The sequence below is a fragment of the Trichomonas vaginalis genome, chromosome V (assembly GCF_026262505.1).
Source record: "Trichomonas vaginalis G3 chromosome V, whole genome shotgun sequence".
NCBI lineage: Eukaryota > Parabasalia > Trichomonadida > Trichomonadidae > Trichomonas > Trichomonas vaginalis.
In genome coordinates, this window is record NC_067207.1 from 8,275,899 (window position 1) to 8,294,153 (window position 18,255).

Consider the following 18,255-nt stretch of genomic DNA (forward strand, 5'->3'; position numbering starts at 1 on the left):
TTCGGTTCAGTTTTATGGTCAAACAAACAACTCCGTCTCATTCGTTCGGTCAAAGACGATATGTACCAGATGCAAAGTATTTTGACAGCATGTTTTGCTCCAGATAACCAAACATACAGACGATTGGTTCAAAAACCAAAGCACACCAAGAACTTTTTGAGCGAAGCACAGCGAGACCGACTTTTTCGGGTCGCCTAAAACTCATGAAAAATCGTAAAAATTTGCCAAATGGTTTGAGAGGTTTGGTATGTACATAGACTTCTTGTAAATGCTGTTGCAATGTGGGCTTCGCCTCGTTATGCTTGGTATATTTACAGAACTTCTTGACGGAAATTCATAGACAAGAACGTGAAGAGATGGAAAAGAAACTTCAAGCAAAAGATGAAGTCATTGAAGCAAAAGACAAAAACATTCAGGAAAAGAATACCACGTTCGGTACCAAAAGGAAAGGAAAAGAACTATAAGTATATTGATTTATACTGAAGAGTTGGAGAAAGAAGAAGATAAAGATATGGTTTATGTTGCATTTAGTCAGAAGAAACAACAAAAGCTTTTACGACCTTGCTAAGATTTACTAAATCTGACAGAAATTGGTTTCTATCGCGAAAAACTTACCGATTTCAATGACACGAATGAAGATGTGAAACAAATACGTTCAACGATACGTTACCTCAAACACACTATGATATTAAAGGTTGTACAATACTTACATTCAAAGAAGATTTGTCATTGTTAAAGAAAAAATAACAAGAGTAATTTTGACAACTTCAACACAAGTAGAGTAAATGAACTCTTTATTTTTTCAGCTTGACTTTTTTTACAATTTTGAACTTTGTTTGCTTTAAAGATATGAATTCTGAAAGAAGTATGAGGGTCTTGTATGACTTTGTTACTTCCTCCCATAGTTCAATATCTTGTCAAACTTACCTGCCATGGACTCTTTCATAAGTTCCATGAAATCGTCTTCGGACAATCCGGGGAAAAGTAACAATGGTCAGATAAGTATTCTCTTTACAATCCTTTAATTAAACTCTTTGCTGTTGTACACATATTACGACTGGAAATATGTTAAAAAGTGGTCTGAGCTTCTTAAGAATTCGACACATATCTGTTTTCTCTACTTTCCCTTAAGGCAAAAGGATGACGAGCAAAGTCAATCTAAGATAAGAAAGACATCTAATGCAGGGTAAAGTCTTCAATCGTAAGAATTGCAATTTTTCAGAAATGTATTCTATCTCTTTCTTTGTTTGTTTCTGAAAGTGTTTTCTTCTCTAATATTCTCTGCATTTCCCTCATTAGGGTCTTTAAACTTAGAAATTTATATACTACATTTATAGCATATATACTTTCAAAAACTCCTTCTTGGTACTTTCTTTATCCAATCTAACAACTCAGAGGTCTTTTATACATTATAACTTAGACTTCTTTTATAATATCTTTGAACGATTGACGTATTGAGTCAAATTGACCAGAAGTACTACAAATGACAACTTAACTCATAGTAATTGGGTTTCTTTCCTCATCTAGTTCTTGTTGTTGTGGCAGCGCCATTTTAAGATAGTGAAAGTTTTACCCGACCCAGGTGGTGGCAATTAGACCTGTTATAACCATTCCTGAGCAAATAGAACTTGTCATGTAATAGGGTTTTATCTGAGCATTTTCTAACTTCCTTCTTGTTCTTGTTTAAAAACATTCTCAATTTCTTGTCAATGTCATGCAAACTTTTTTTTTCTAACATATTTTTAGAAAAATTAAAATTTTTATCTTTTAGAAAATGTCTAGCGATTTCGCTATCTATACTTCGAGACAAGCTTTTCGACAGCAAAAACTGTCGACCATAAAATCTTACATAGTGTTAAACAAGAAAGGTGAATTGTTTCTAAAGTTCTGTTTCGGGAATAATGACAAGAACCATAAAACATTAAAGCAGCAAGAAAGTCTTAAAATTTGTCAATGACAGACTTGTGTGACAGAGATGACAACCGATTGGAAAGATGAAGTCCCAACAAAAGTTCTTAAATGCAAAGAAAGACACATGCGCTGTTCTTGAAAGATGAAATAGAAAACAGAATAGAAGAGCTATTAAAGAAAAGAACTTTTACATAAATATAGTTTGCGCCACCAATTTGAACAATAACTCCACCAGAAAAGAAAAGAAAGAAAGAAGGAAAAGAAAGTAGAGAAGAAGAAGAAAAAGAACCAGAGCCAGAGAAAAAGAAATTTGACATGTAAAAATAAAATTTTTTTTTAGAAACATTTCTGGGTCAATGTCAATTGTTCTCTTCCTCTTTAGGAGTAAACAACTGGCTTAGACTCTAAAATCTTTTTACCCAATTTACCTTGAACTTCAACTATCTTAGACTCATAATATTCATAGTCGTCTGCTTTCTTTTTGGTTCATAAGTATAACAAGTTTGTATTCTTTGCTTCTTTTAAGGTTTGAAAACCTCTGTCAAAACTTTCTTTGAACTGCTAACAAACCTTCTATGTCTAAGTCTTCAAATTTCGCACCATTTTTAGTCACAATAGCAAACTTAACTGGTTCGATGTTCCAAACTTGCTGAATGAAGACTTTCAAAATGGTAGAAGTTAAACATTCAAATATGTGAATGGGTCTAGTTCTTCTTTAAGTCCTGACATGTACTTGTTTACTGAGATGAATATTTCCATCTTTTCTATCGGATAAAAAAATATTTTTTTTAAAATTTACTCAAAAAATTTTTCTTTGTATATACGCCGTTCTGTACGTCTAAAAGATTTTTGACATTTGCCAAGAATGTTCGTTTAGACGCTGCCATATAACCATATTCTTGACAATATTGTTTATACGAATCGTACAATGACCTTTCATCTAAACACTCAAAGTCAGTTTCATCTATGAAACAGTTCATATACACTCTTGTTTGCTTCTAACAATGTTTGTCTCTCTTCGGTATGTGGAATTTGTCTTGGATTGAACTTAGAAATATCTAATGTCATGAAATATGAGAACAAGTGGTTGTAAAAGTCAGATGTCAAAGTTTCTGCTAAGTCGTCAAAATATTCTGTATCTTGCATATGAGAATCTGACGTTCTGACAACTACATATCTTCTGTCAGAACTTTCTAACTTCATCGGAACAAATTGTTTGAAACCATAATGAAGTTTGCAACATTTTCACAAAAACTCTTTGGTCTTTATATTTTCTTCAACAACTCCAACTTTGTCTGTTATAAGACTCTTCAAAGCCATCTGAGTTCAAAAACTTTTGTTGTATCTATACTTTGAAGTTCATTGCAAACTATAAGTTTCATATTCTCTATTGAGGAGTTAAACTTGCCACAGATGTTTTCTAAGTTTGTCATATTCGGATTCGAATAACCTTCTAACAGTTTGCACAAAATATCTGTAAAGAATGTGTTCTTACCAGTTTCCTTGTTTTCCAATTATAATGAGAGCAGTTTCATTTTAGCACTTGGATGTTGTAAGATGTTTGCAAACCAACATAAGATATACTCATAGACTCTTTCGTTTCCATTGCATATATTTCTTTGACATGGTCTAACCAAGCTTCTTATAATATTTCTTTCCATTCTACTTGTTCGTATTTATATCCAGTGAAGATAAGAATAGAAGTTTGGAGAAGGTGTATAGAACTTTATACCTCGAACTGAAAAATCTTCTAACTTTGACAATAAGATATCCAAGCATCTAACATCTTTCATGCCAACTTGTACGACTTTTATTTTCTTAAGTTTCTGTCTACATTCTTGTTCTGAAACTATTGTCGCTTTAGGTTTGTTAAAGACTACATCCCATTCTTTCATAACATAACATTCTGGGGCAGAGTCGACATAAATGACTAAACGTTTCAAAATTCTCGACTGCTTTGTTATAGTCTCGAAAATGGACACATATTTCTGAATGCTTGGAAAGTCATAAAAATCTGAAAACATCTATTCTGTACATTTTTATAAAAATAAAAAAATATTTTTTTTATTCTTGACTTTGTTGTTGCATTTGTTGCATTTGTTTTCTTGAGCTATTTGTTGTTGAAGTTGTTCTTGTAATACAATACTTTCACCAGTTGCATCTTCCAATTCGAAACTTCTGCCGTCATTGACAAATACATAGACATAAAAGTTTTACAGGAACAAAGTTTGCGTCAACTAATTCAACGTTATACTTGCAAAGTGTTTGAGTTCACTAAGGTTGAAAATTCTGCATTCGAATGAACAATAGGCAAACCAGCAGAGAAAGTATTGTTTATACGCATAAGTATCTTTTGGTCATAATAGTTTCTGTCGACATTCGAATAACACTTTGAACCTAAGTTTGAAACAAATATAAGATTGTGTGTGCTTAATGCAATGGAATAGACATTCCTTGTATGACACCTTTTCCTGTTATAGGAAACTATTGGTAGTAAAAACCAGAAATAAGTTTGTGTATTATAGCTCATATCGTTTATAGTAAACTCAGTCACATCCAAAACATAATGAAACCTGCTCTAGTTGCAGCACATGTTACACCCGTACTTAAAGTATTAAATAAGTCAACAAAACCTGTTGGTGGTATATCTGAGTAAGTATCTTCAAAGGAGTATTTTTTACCATTCACAACAATAAAGTCTTCTGGTGTCAAAAGAGCAAAACAGGCTTTAGTCGTCATTGTGTTTAAGGTTAGTTTACAATATCGTCCTTGAGGACTTTGTAAGTTTGTTGTTATAGAATTATATGACTCAGGGTTTTAGTCGTAATAGTATAAACCATTATGTCTTCTGCCATTTACTTAGCAAATAAATTTTAATGAAATGTTGTGGTCGTCAAATATTTTTATAACGTCTGGGAAACTATACTTTAAGTTCAACGTTTCACCTCCTTTCATAACGTATATCTTGTCAATGACATTTTATGAAACACCACAGCAACTAATGTCGGGTTCTATTTCTTTGATGTTTATATCGCTGCCTCTGTCAAAAGTTTCAATAGTTCTTTCAAAACTTCATGAGGTGCAATGACATATGAGTTCACTTTTACAGGGTTGTGTTCGACCAAGTTTAACATTATACCTAAAGCTTGACAAATCTTCTCCTGAGTTTGAAGTTTGTCTTTCAGTTGTTGGTAGTCGTTTCGAATATCTGCAACAGAACTTAAGTCTCTGCTAACTTCAGGATATGTTGGTTGTTCTTTTACAGGAACAATTGTTATACCATCTTCGTCTCGTATGGTTTCCCCACTTCAACATCTCTGTCTTTGACATTGACAACAACACTTTGACTGTTTGTTTGAGTTGGTGAATTTTAACTTCACATCTGCCACCGCCATTAAACCTTTTGAAACACTCACGCTTCTATTTTTCGAAATGACATTTTACTTAGAATAAAAAGATGGACGTATTCGAGTATCTCTTCGAATTGAAGCAGAACAAAGTTTACACACACAAACAATACAAATACATTGACAGAATAGTTCTTTATACAAACAATGGTAAATGTTATAGAATAGCAAGTCTTTGCTGAACCTAAATATTTTCATAAAGCAAAGAAAGTTGGTATAACTGAAATGGTGAAAGTTCTTGAAGCAGACAAAAATATACTTCAAAACTGACCGATATTACTAAAGGAAAGTTTATAATACAATTATTATGTCAAAACAGGTTGTCAACTATTTACGAGGTGAGAAAAGTGTCAAAGAACAACTTACTGACCTGCTGCCAAAATCTGCTCGATGGAAGCAGTCGTTATGCCAATCTGAGGAGCCCTAGCAGGTTTCATCGAACGAATCTTCAAAAGAGCATCTTCCGTGAAAAGTGCTATTGGTTTTGTAAACTTCTTTGCTCTCAATTCATCTGGACCGTCTCTGTCACCAGTATATTGTATTTGTACAGTACCAACAGTTGAATACCACCCATAAAGTCTTCTGAGTCAGCAAATGGAATGCCAAGCCAAAAGTTTGAACGGTCTCCATTTGTATATTGAGTTTTTTGACCTCCTGTATGAGTCCATACTTTCACATATGGCATAATAGAACTTTGCATTTCAGGGTTAATGGTTGTTGTGAAGTTGTTTTAAAGTTCATAGCATCTAATGTCAAGTTGTATGACCTCATATCCTCAACTGTAGAATATTCTTCTCTTGGATAATATTTGCCATCTATGTTTATATGATATTTAATACCAGGGTTGTAGAAACAAGAATAGTCATTTATAGTTCGTCTGAACAGTACAAACATAGTATCTGCATGTTTCATTGCAGTTGTTAAAGCAATATCTGTTCTTGCACCTGGGTCAGCACTTTGGTTTCCAACTTCACCTGCAAAGTCTTTGACAGATATTTGGTGTATAGGGAACATAAGTGGAACTGCAATATATTTGGCAGCTAAAGCATTTGAAATATCTGGGTCCAACATATAGACTGCAAGTCTGCTTTCTATTCTCTTGCATTCAAATTTTTCGCATGTGAACTTAACTGGGTCCCAAGCAGTTCCAGCAGCATTGAAATAATAGTTTACTTCATTGTTGAAGTTTGAGAAACCAAAGTCTAAGTCAACTTTGTCTTTGCAAAATTCGGCGAATGACGTTTGATTTGTTCCCTTTACGTCTGTAATAGTGAATGGGTCTTGTGTTGGTGCAATGACTAAGTTATTTTGCTTGAGTAAGTTCGATAGAAATTTTTCCTGCCCAGTTTGGCAAGTATCTTAAAAACCTGAAGATGAGGAAAGATGACAAAGGAACTCTAAGTTTCAGTTTTACTTTAGTGGCAGCAGTTCCATCTGAACCAGAAAGGTTAACATAAACTCCTGGAACGTTAGGGTCAAGTCTTCTTATTTCTCAATATTTGCATACTGGTCTGTTTGTTCTCTAGCTTGTGGTTGTACTGAGTTTCTCAAAGCGAACCATTCATAGTTTGCCCATGTTACTGTTTGAACTAAGTCAGAGTTAGAATATATCTTATATCCATGAAAACTTCTGGAGCATATTGGTATCCGACATAGAAAATTCCATTGCAACCTTTCTTGTCAGACAACTTGGCAGAAGGTTTTATTTCAATGTCTTGTTCCACGTATAAGAATGAGTTGTCAATAGAAATAATATGAAACCTGTCGCAAGCAATATCTACTGTTTTGAAGAACCTTCTCCAAACTCACCTACGTTTCCATAAGAAACAGCAGTTGTATATTCGTAAGTTCCAGAACTATTTCTGACCTTCTAATGGCATTGTCGCATTCGTTATACCATTCGGAAACATTTCCGTTCATGGCATCCAAAACTGTTGGCGTTATATTCTGAGCGGCGTACATTTCATATGGGTAAAAATATAGAATAGTTGGATTTATATGTCATAATAGAACCCACTCGTACCAAGCTTTACTTTCTTCCTGACTGAGTTTTTAACTCTTCTTTTTCCTTCATTGCCACTTTTCACTAGATGAAGTTACTTCTTCACTACTTTCACTTTGTTCTACTCTTCTCTTCTTCTTTGGTATCGCTTTGGTAACTTGCCCTCTGCTTCAAGTTGTTGCATCTTTGCCTCATGTTCACCTAGTATGTTGTAAATTTCCCATGTTCTTTTTGCCTTTGGGCTCTGGTCGCCCATCTCAGGTAACCAATATCCTAGAAAGATTTTGTCATAGTTTGTATTTGAGTCGTCGCGTATTGTTTGCATGACTCTTTCCTGAGTTTCCGGTTCAAGCTCTTCAAATATAGCTTGTCCATATGGAATATGCTCGTTTCCAAATATATGTTTTGTAGCCATTCTGGTTTTCTTTCCATGTTACCAATAATATTTGGAATGGGAAAGTTTTACCCAATGTTTCAGTCTTGCGTCATTATTTCTGTAGTTGGTTTTATTTTGTCAGAGGAACATGTTTTCAATACTAACATTTCATTTGGTACTGTCCATTTGAGTTTCTTAAATATTCATCCTTCTCAGTTCATTGTCTGCAAAGTAAGTTTTTTATGACATTTTGTAAACTTTCGTTTGCAAGGTCATGTACAATAGGTTCTCTTCCTTCTCTCTCCCTAACTTTCTTTCTAAACTCTTCACCAAATATACCATCTCTATGGTTCTGTGTAGTTCTTTGAGATAAATGTTCTAGAACGTCAGGTGTTATATTCCATCAGCCATGTTCATTTCATACTGGTCCAAAATATCTGCATGTTTCATATCTTTCAATGGCATTAAAGCCGCGCTGAAAATACCAGCTATATCTGGTTCACCATTCACTTCCATTGCGTCTACAACTTCTTGGAATTGAGGTTGTAAGTTTATGAACCACCTATCCGGATTAGCTTTATGACCCATCTCATTGTAGTTCCATAGTCTGCAGAAACACAAAAGTAGGTTTGTTTCCATATTGGTTAGGTTCTGAATGAACTTTAAACAATGTTTCATTTCTATATGTTTTGTTGAAATTTAACCTTTTATTTTCACCGAGTTCAGCCAAAGATTGAACGTTATATGGTCGTAAGTAAAAAGGATTATTGTATTTGCGTACGTACATTTTCTTTCAGTACTTCCATTCTATGCTGAATATTTTCATCTGATGTTGGAGTCTTTTGTATGTCGGCGAACATTTTTCGATATTCTTCTACTATGTCAGCCGAATTTTTCTTAGACTCTTGAAAGATTCCATATTCTCCTCATACTCTTGTTGAGGTCAGATTTTTCGGCTGTTCCAAATCTTCATCTAGTTCTGTGAAGTTAGTTTCCAAAGGAGGGGACTTGTTCGTTCCTTCTGGCTCTTCTAGCTGTTGTTGCTGAACTATTTCTTCCATGTCTGGTTGTATCTGAACTTCTTTGTGGAGTTTCTTGTACCTCATCTGCTGGCATTTCATATATTCCGAGACCGTTTTTAACAAGTTCCCTATTTAAGCATCCGCATTCATAACCCTTTCTTCTTTCGTTCCGTCTCTATTTTTTACGCGTTTCATGAAGATAGTTGAATTATCATTTATCTCTGACACCAAATATCTCGGAGTAAATTCATCCATGTCATTTGGATGAATATGCTATTAAATCATATCCCTTAGCGAGCTTGTATTTTCCAGTTTGAAATTATATCCCATTTGGTGCTGAACCATAAAGCTAAATAGTTCGGTCAGTATATTCCCTTCCTTGAACTTTCTAATAGCTTCTTTATATCTGTCACTAAAGTCAAGAGTATCTGGGTAACCATAATTTTCCTTAAGCATTTTTAAGAATTCTTGGTTTCCTTGTTCTCTACTTCTTTATGTCCTTGCTCTGTTTGTGGTTGTTGCTGTGTAGTGTTTTGAACTGTTGGTTGCTGTGCAGTGTTTTGAACTGTTGGTTGCTGTGCAGTGTTTTGAACTGTTGGTTGTGGTGCAGTGTTTTGAACTGTTGGTTGTGGTGCAGTGTTTTGAACTGTTGGTTGTGGTGCAGTGTTTTGAACTGTTGGTTGTGGTGCAGTGTTTTGAACTGTTGGTTGTGGTGCAGTGTTTTGAACTGTTGGTTGTGGTGCAGTGTTTTGAACTGTTGGTTGTTGTGTTGGTTTTGGTGCATGCCTGTGTCTGTGTCCATGTGACGATGTAAATGTTTTAGGTAGTCCTGGTGCAGGTGCTTCTCTTGGAGGGTTTGGTGGTATATAAGTTCCACCAGCTGGCACATATGTTCCATCTGCAGCATAATGTCCTACCTGACTTTTCGTTCTTAAGAAAGCATTTACTAGGTCTGTTTTGGTCTGTTGTAACTCTTTTTCTTGACTTTCCACAACAGTTGCTCTAACGGCGTCATAGGCACTTTGAACTGCCTGTCTCGTTGCTGCATCTGTTATTTTCGTCATATTTTGTGCTACTTCTTTAACTCTTTGTCGAAACCTTCAGACTTCAGTTTCTTTCCAGATGAGAAGTCGTTCACTAGTTTCACCTTACTATGAAGAGCTTCGAAGGCGTTCTTAAAGTCAGCATTCATTAAAGCTTCATTTGAACTGTCTTCATCCGCTTGTATTTTTTGTCCTTATTGACCCTATAAGTTGGGCTGCTTTGGCGTTGGCTTGGGCATCTAACCAGTCATTATTAGCTTTTATATATTCTGCGCTTTTCATTGCCTTTTGCATGGCTGCGTCGTTATTTTTACTTTCTTGTGCTAAGTTTTCATACTGTACGGTTTGGTTTGCAACTGTAAAAGTTTTTCTGCCTTTACATTTGCTTCAACTCTTTTTTATACTCATCGCTATCCATATATGTCTTCAGGGCTTTTGTGTTTTATTTCTTCATCTTTCAGTACTTTATATTGAGTAGTATGGTTTTTCAAATTTATAACATCTTGTTCCATTTTTGCTACTTCTGCTGCTTTTTCTGACACTTTTTTCGCATATTCCTCTGTACTTAGTTCTTTCAGTTGTTCTTCTTTCTTCTTTTTCTACGTTTAACTCATTGAGTTTCTTTGTGTGTCTGTCATATTCTAGTTTCTTTTCGTTTTCACTTATTTGTTTCTGTATGTCTATGTTTGACTTTTGACATTGTTATTTGATTTTTGAGTGAACTCAAATTCATTTGACTTTGAGGGTTATAAGCTGTTCCGTCTGCAGCTCCACCATAGCCTGCCATTTTCGCTAAAAGTGCCGCTCTTAAACCTCCACTCTATGCACCAATAACTCGGTTTAAAAGCATAGGGTTGCTTGACATTTGTTGCAACATAGTGGGGTCATTCATCATTTGTTGTTGCAACTGTTGTTGTGGTGTCAGTTTTACTATTGGATGTTTCAATGCTCCCTTCCTCTTACGTATATTCTTACGTAGCTTACGTGGCATTTTAAGTGAAGTTAAAAAGCGGTTTTTGACAGATGTTTATATGACTCTTTTTGTTCAGCACAAAAAACTACTCGGTCAAAGTGTTGTCAGTTTTGTAAAATAACCGTCCTATCTCATTCTATAAGGAGAAAAGGCTTCTCAAAGTATACTTCCTTGGAACGCCCGTAACTTTTCCTGTAGCGACGATAGACCCTTACTTGTCCGGACAAAGTTATACTATTTTGAGTGCTCTACAAAAAAGTCAACAGCGACGACTCTCAAAAACCGTTGTGTAAAAAGTTTTACCGTTGGACAAAAAAGTATATATAGAAAAAAAAAGTTTATAGTTCATTCAATATTTGAGATGGAACGGTTTGCCAACGGTAACTATTAAATAAAATAAAAAAATAGAGGGGGTCTCCGTTGGTAAAAACCGTTTATTTTAAACTTTTCTATGAGTTGTCCGAAAAAAACAGTTCATTTTTCATAATGGAAGGAAGAAAAAGTGTCGCAAACAATTCGTCGACTACCTCTGCAGTTAAAGTTCCTACAACTTATGTCTCACCATTCTCAAAACCCTTACGACCTCCTATAATACCAAAGCAACTTCCTCATACAATTCAAGACAATTTGTTGGACAATTCAAGACAATCTACTCAAGAAAATACCATACAAACAAACGAAACAACAGATACAGTTGTACCAGACACAACAGGACAAGTTTTACAGTCTTCTCCAATTGCAAACCAATTGTCCAACAATTCAAGACAATCTACTCAAGAAAATACCATACAAACAAACGAAACAACAGATACAGTTGTACCAGACACAACAGGACAAGTTTTACAGTCTTCTCCAATTGCAAACCAATTGTCCAACAATTCAAGACAATCTACTCAAGAAAATACCATACAAACAAACGAAACAACAGAGGAACAACCAAGCGCGTCATCGATGACGACAAGGTCCCAGATGAGATACCTCGCGTTCGCGAAGCAATTTCAATCAGGAGATACAGAAAATACAGAAGAAAACACTACCATATCTGAACGTGTTCGCAGGCAATATGCTAAAAAAAGACTTCAACTCCTTGAAAAACTCAAAAACCAATGGGGAATTCAAGACGACACCGATTATTCGGAAGTGTTTCAGTCTGTTATGGATAGTTTGCAACCAGTTGAAAATGAAGTTAAAGACCCAGGTGTTCTCGTGGACTTGTTTGTTCAATACTTGCCTGTTACAGCAAACCTAATTGCACTACAAGCCATCGACCAATTTATTAGACTTTTCCCCAAAAATATGCAAACTTATTTGCAAAATGTGAAAATTGCTGAGTATGTCAGCATATATCCCAATACCTACAACTATCTCGAAGAATTGGATGAGTATGGCAAAGGTCCTTTTACGTATACTTTTTTACCAATCCAGGACAGTCAAAACGGTTATATTGTATACAACCTTTACCAGAATTTCAAGACAATTTCCATGTCATATCCACTATAGCGTTAGATACACCAGAAAGAGTTCCCTACGGTAGCAAAGTTAGTATTTCAAGCTTCCCGAAAGCTACCAAAGGACATCCTATAAAATTGGCAGAATTCACTCATTCAAATTGCCAATTCAAACAGGATGTTGAGTTTGTATTCTTACACGATACCACATTCATAATACAGACACCTCCAGATGGACTCTACAAAGTATTTATAGCTGGACACGTAGCACCAGATGACGAAGAAGAAGTCGAGGAAATTATATCTTCGGATAATGAAGAGGAACAAACATTTGAAGATGTTAAAGACTCAGATTATACTGAGTAAAAAACTATTTAAGATTAAAAAATTTTATTTTATTTAAATATCTTTCTTTTTCATCGGAGTCTTGGGGTCAGTCCTCCTCTAGGTTTTTTAGGGGCTAGAAGGGGCGCAGCCCCTGGAAGCCCCACTACCTTTTTTTTTTAATTTTTAATATCATAGATAATGAAAGCGAAAAATATATAAAAATCGACAAACATGTTATAATGAATTGAGAGCTTTACGTGTCAAAAAACACATTTCATACTGATTTCTATAAAAGGTATCTTTATTATAGAAGTGTAAGCTATATCTGTTTGTTTTTTTATTATAACAAATTCAAAATTCTCTTATAAGGACTAGATGAAATCTGTATTATTAAATCATTAGCTAAATGAAGGTTCAAATAGAAAGTAAATATCAATTTATATGATACTGAAACCAAATAGTTCTTTTAATAAAAGATAACACGCTGAAAATTATTGAGTATTTGCAAATCTCAAAAATCTATTGGTGAATTTGGCTTAACTTTTAAAATTATAACATCCATATCAAATCATAAAAGCAGACAAAAATTAAAGCCAAACCTATCGGCCAGTTTTTTTTTGATATTTTGATTTTTGAGGTATACTTTTAAAAGTGGATTTAAAGCACTGATGAAAAAACATTAATTTATGTAGTTATGATTATTGATTTAGACAATAATGATTTTAATCTTTGATTATCAAAACACTAAAGTCATCTTTTTAACATTTGCTTGGTAGCATTAACTCAAGTCTAAAGTACTATTTTATGTGGCACTCTTAGAATTTTTGTATTCATTGTACACGCTGAAATAGTACCATTAAAGTTATGGCGGACTTTCAAAAAATAGTTTGGTCACCTTTACTTATTGGGTATATAGATTTTTTGATTATGGAAAATCAAGGCTTTTGTCCTTTTCACATATCATACTGAGTGATTCCATTGCAATAATTGATGATTTCTCGTCTTCACAGACACAAATATCTAAAAATGTCTGATTTAATGGTAAAATGAAGGTTTCTACATCAGTAATCTTATTATTAACAAATCCACATACAATGAATCGCAGAAGTGGAGCAATTTCTGGTGTAATTTCCTGCTGAATGATTTCAAATGTCTTATTTACGCCAATCATAACGAGATTAACAAAAATATCAGGGCATTCCGATTTCAGGAAGATAGGAAGTAAACCTATTGCATGCATTTTCACAATTGGAGGTGAATTTTCATTCTGAATATAAGATAAAACCAAACGACTTGCTTTTGTTACAGCAACCTTATCCGATACAAATATTAAGTATTCTAGTATTGAAAATATGTCTTTTGTGAAATCTAAATTAAATTCTCCCAAATTATCGACTTCTTCAACGATCTTTGAGCCATCAATTTTATCATGGTTCATCAGAACCTTTAACGTTTTCTTTGTGGCCTTAAAAGCTTCAACACTCGTTTGAGATGCAGCAAAAATGTTGGAAATATACTCTTTTTCAAGCATAAGAGGATCAATATGATCTGATATGAGGCCAAATGCTAAGATTATCATGGGTTTGTTCGTGTTTTCGAACATTAATAACGTTAATAACCTAGAACTTATGAATGAAGGAACATTTTCAGATAAAGAAGATAGTGCATCACAAAACACAGCTGAAAAGAAGGCCGCAGATGAAGCCAATTTCGAATCATCTAATAATGGTCGTAAAATGTCCCAAATTGCGGCCAATTGGTCTTCATAAAACTGACTACTGTTAATGTGGTCTGCAAAATGACTATCAGGAAGGTAATTCTCAATCTGGGAAAAATCTGAAACAATATTTGTCAACAAATCCTTATAAATGTCTGGATTCATGAGTGTGAATGATATTGCAAGGTTTGGAATGACTTTTAGTCTGTCTTCAAGAGATAAATCAGCTAATGAATTCAAATATTGAGTTAAACAATCAGGAACGTAAAATTTAAGCTCCGGAATGGTCATTTCTAATGATAATAAGATCTTACTAAATGTATAAACAATATCTGAGATAAATTTTGGTTCATTATTGATCATTGTAATAATATAACCAAAAATGAAGTCAATTAACTGCCTATGGCACTCAAAGTTTTCTAGAGATAGTGCAAATGAGCATAATTGTGTAATTAGTTGTGTTTGTTGAGCCAATGTTGCGTATTGAAAATTATCCATGATTATGTGTATAAATATTGTAGAATCCTCTGCAGATTGTATTGATATTCCATCTATATATGCTAACAGTAGAAACATTTTAAGGATATTATTCTTATTATTTTCGGAACGAATATATTCGAGAATTATACTTAGACTGCCCTTAGTTGAATGAGATACAATGGTAAATGCCTCATAAATATGCTGAATTACAAGTTTGTTCGTAAATTTTTCGAAATTTTGGATAAAGCAATGAATTAGAGCATCGATATCTTGTTTTTGAATTTTATTGACATTTTCTAGTAGATATATTGGTATTGAAGCGACAATTCCTAAAGTTACATCTAAATTTTCATCTTTATATTCATTATTTTCAACTAATTTTATGATTTCTTTAACATCTTGGAAGCCTACACCATACGGGATCTGGTTGGAATCATTTAATCCAAGAATTGTTTTCCCTAAGTTCCGGAATTCTTCCAAAGACATTAAAAAATGAGAATTTCGCTATGACAAGTAGATGTGATTTGATTCTGTACAACTAAATATTAATATATTTAAAACATTGTAGAATTAAAATTTTTGACGATATCAATTTATAAAAAAAATGCAAGCGAATCCTTTTAATAAAGCTAAGATACGATTTGCTTCACTTTGTCCACCTAGTAAAGTGTTCAACACAGGGAGCATGGACTGGGAAGCATGTGGGCTACTTGCATTAGCCGGTAAAGGCACAATTTATCTCTATAAAACTACTAAAAATGATATTTCTTTCTTATGATCCATTGAAATTCTAAATTCTAACATAACTTGCCTTAAATTCCACTATGAGCTACCTTATCTTGCAATTTCAGACGATTGCGGAAGAGTTTTGTTATGGGATTGTGAATCAGGTCTTACACTCGGAATCACTCGTCAAGTATCTGAAGCTCAGTATGTATCGGAGCTTCAATGGTCCGGTAAAATCGTTTTAGGCTTTGCAGAACCAAATACAATTTATAGTATCGATTTTTGGCCGTATGGAGCTGAAGATCAAGCGAAAAACTCACGAATACTTTGGAAGATAGATGTTCCTGGTACATATACAAGGATGGCTGTTAATAGTTCAGATATATTCACTGCAATTCTATATTCTAATGGTCCATCCTTTACAATTATCACGTCAAAGAATGCCAAGCAGGCTCCAACATCTCAATCTCAATCCCATACTTTAGATAAATCAGAAAAAATCGTAGAAATTCAACATCATCCCCATATTAGTAATATTTTATTAATTATGCTTGAAGGAAAAATACTTACGTTTAACATAAGCGACAAAATTCTGGCCGAAATCTTGTAATCGATGAATCATCCCAATCATCTTTCCATAAACTGCTTCCTTCTTTAACAAATGACAACGAAATTACAGTTTATGGTCAAGACTCGTCACTCAGTATCTATATCTGTAACGAAGACTACATTTTTACAAAATCAGGAACAATAAAATTGAAAAGAGAGCTGTTTGACTTAAAATCGAAGTATTTACCACTATCCGCTGCATGTAACCGTGCACTTCCCGAGCGATACATCGCGTTCTCTCCATCAAATGGCTTAGTTATGTTTGCCATAAAAGATGATATACCTTACGTCATCGCGCAGTCTCAAATTATACCACAGATACCAACCTGTTACGATTTCTACGACGGAATCCTTGCTTTCGGCACTCCAACCGGAAAGATAATTTTCGCAGACGTTTCAGAAGGGAAATACACACAGAACTACCTTGCATCCAGCACATCCATTGAAAAGATCAAGTTCCTTACCAAAGATGTCCTTCTGTGGTACTCAAAAACCGAGTGTGGATCAATAAATCTTCCCAAGCGCCAAGTTATTCCAATCCACACTCGCCTTGGCCCTGCCACAGACCTAATATGTTCAGAGGAGCTCGGCGTTTTCGTCCACGGCAAATACGACCTTGGTATTTTTTATGATGTCAAACAAAAGCCGATGACTCTTCAAACATCCATCACCGCTGTTGCAGTCCAAGTATCCAGAATACCAGCAACATGTTTCCAAGGCGATACTCCCAATTTCGCCGTATTATTATCTACCGGAGAAATCCAAGTCTACACATACAAGAACGGCATAGCACAGATGCCTGTTCTGAGGCTGCGTAACTCACGGGAGAACTCCAGGACAACTTGTCTTGCTTGGAAAGGCGATTGCATCATAACTGCTGACACAGACGGCGTAATTATGTTTTACGACTTTGCTTTCGGTACATCGAAGCAAACATACTCTCCTTTCATCGACATAGACAGGATAGAGTTCGAGAGATCATCCAGCGGATTGTACGTACACGCGAGAGACGGAAAATTTGGTTTTTCACTTGAAAAAGTGGAAAGTTGTCCTTTTTCTGTTTCCTCATTCGCTGTAACAGGAAATGGACTCGTCCTCGTCTCCCCGCTCAATGACGAAGCCGTGAAATTCGTTATTGCAAGAGACTGGAGATCTGTAAAAAGAATCACTTCACCTGCCCTCTTAAAACCGCTAAAAACCGCCCAGCAACGGTTAGAGCTTATGGGTGAGCAATTATTAACGAATCCTACTACAGGAACATGGTCAGAAGCACTTCAAATAGCTGAGATAGCTAATGACCATGGATTTCCAACTGATTCCATTATTTGGAAGTGTGTTTCACGTAGTTTGGGAGGTCCGAGGTTGCAAGCACGACATTCCATGTTTGGAGGGAAAGAAGAAGTTGTTTCCGCGTTGAGGATTCAATCTTCTCTGTTTTCTCCTGCAGATACTCCGATTTCTGCCATTTTCAACTTGTTGTTCAAGTTCAGAATGGGTGATAGAAGAGGAGCTGTCGAAGTTTTCAAGAGTCTCTCCAACAAAAGCGAGTTCACAATAGTGGCAAGCATTTGTTCGGCGTTGCTTCTCGGTTACGAAGATAAAATTTTGCCACAAAACGTGACAGAATTTTTGATAACAACCGCTGTTCCACTTTTTGCACAGCACAGATTTATAGAAGGCTGTATATTGATGCATTTAGCTGGCGCTAATCTTTCTGCCGCGAGATATCTTCAGGACAACGGAAGATGGGAAGATTCTGTCGAAGTCTGCAAATTGGAAGAGTTTTCGAATGAGTCGAAGAGTTTGTTGAGAAGAGCCGCCCACCACTTCTTGGATACTGGAAATGCAATGAACGCTTTGTTGCTGTTCATATCAATAAGAGATTTCCATCCTGCTTTGGCAATTTTGATGCAGATAAAATACAAAGCTCTCGCGTTTCATTTGATGATGTTCTTGGATAGGGCTGATGTAATTAAGCCGTACGACGAAGACACTTCGAGATACGCAACACAGTTTGCGGATTTGGATACTTTGAGACAGGATATAATTGTCAAATATGACAAAATAATTAAGAAATAATTTTATTTGTATATTTATTTTCTTTATTTATAAAAAAAAGTCGAAAAAAAAATGAAATTGTTTATATGGCATTTTCAATGATCTTTCAAGCCAGTTGTCAGATAGAAAAAAATTACGCATTTAACAAAGTTAAAG

At 35.0% G+C, this 18,255-nt stretch overlaps 4 protein-coding genes and 1 pseudogene across 5 annotated transcripts, besides 1 other annotated feature; 2 read left to right on the forward strand and 3 right to left on the reverse strand.

Annotated features, from left to right (window-relative positions):
* Positions 1-3: 3 nt before the first annotated feature.
* Positions 4-8,348: a mobile genetic element.
* A 325-nt stretch (positions 8,349-8,673) lies between these two features.
* Positions 8,674-9,782, reverse strand: TVAGG3_0299370 (annotated as a pseudogene). The gene has a single exon. A coding segment is annotated over exon 1 (1,109 nt).
* A 799-nt stretch (positions 9,783-10,581) lies between these two features.
* Positions 10,582-10,752, reverse strand: TVAGG3_0299380 (protein of unknown function, DUF4106 family; the record flags this gene model as incomplete). Its single annotated transcript, XM_051229471.1, has 1 exon — positions 10,582-10,752. The coding sequence occupies one exon, from the start codon at positions 10,750-10,752 to the stop codon at positions 10,582-10,584; it is 171 nt and encodes a 56-aa protein (XP_051099201.1).
* A 612-nt stretch (positions 10,753-11,364) lies between these two features.
* TVAGG3_0299390 (attachment subunit-related family) lies at positions 11,365-12,234 on the forward strand (the record flags this gene model as incomplete). Its single annotated transcript, XM_051229472.1, has 1 exon — positions 11,365-12,234. One exon carries the CDS (start codon positions 11,365-11,367, stop codon positions 12,232-12,234), a length of 870 nt encoding a protein of 289 aa, XP_051099202.1.
* Positions 12,235-13,218: 984 nt separating this feature from the next.
* Positions 13,219-15,947, reverse strand: TVAGG3_0299400 (uncharacterized protein; the record flags this gene model as incomplete). Its single annotated transcript, XM_001294934.2, has 1 exon — positions 13,435-14,517. One exon carries the CDS (start codon positions 14,515-14,517, stop codon positions 13,435-13,437), a length of 1,083 nt encoding a protein of 360 aa, XP_001294935.2.
* A 1,166-nt stretch (positions 15,948-17,113) lies between these two features.
* Positions 17,114-18,158, forward strand: TVAGG3_0299410 (WD repeat-containing protein 11 family; the record flags this gene model as incomplete). The annotated part of the gene is made up of 1 exon (XM_001290386.2): positions 17,263-18,120. The coding sequence occupies one exon, from the start codon at positions 17,263-17,265 to the stop codon at positions 18,118-18,120; it is 858 nt and encodes a 285-aa protein (XP_001290387.2).
* Between the last annotated feature and the right edge of the window lie 97 nt (positions 18,159-18,255).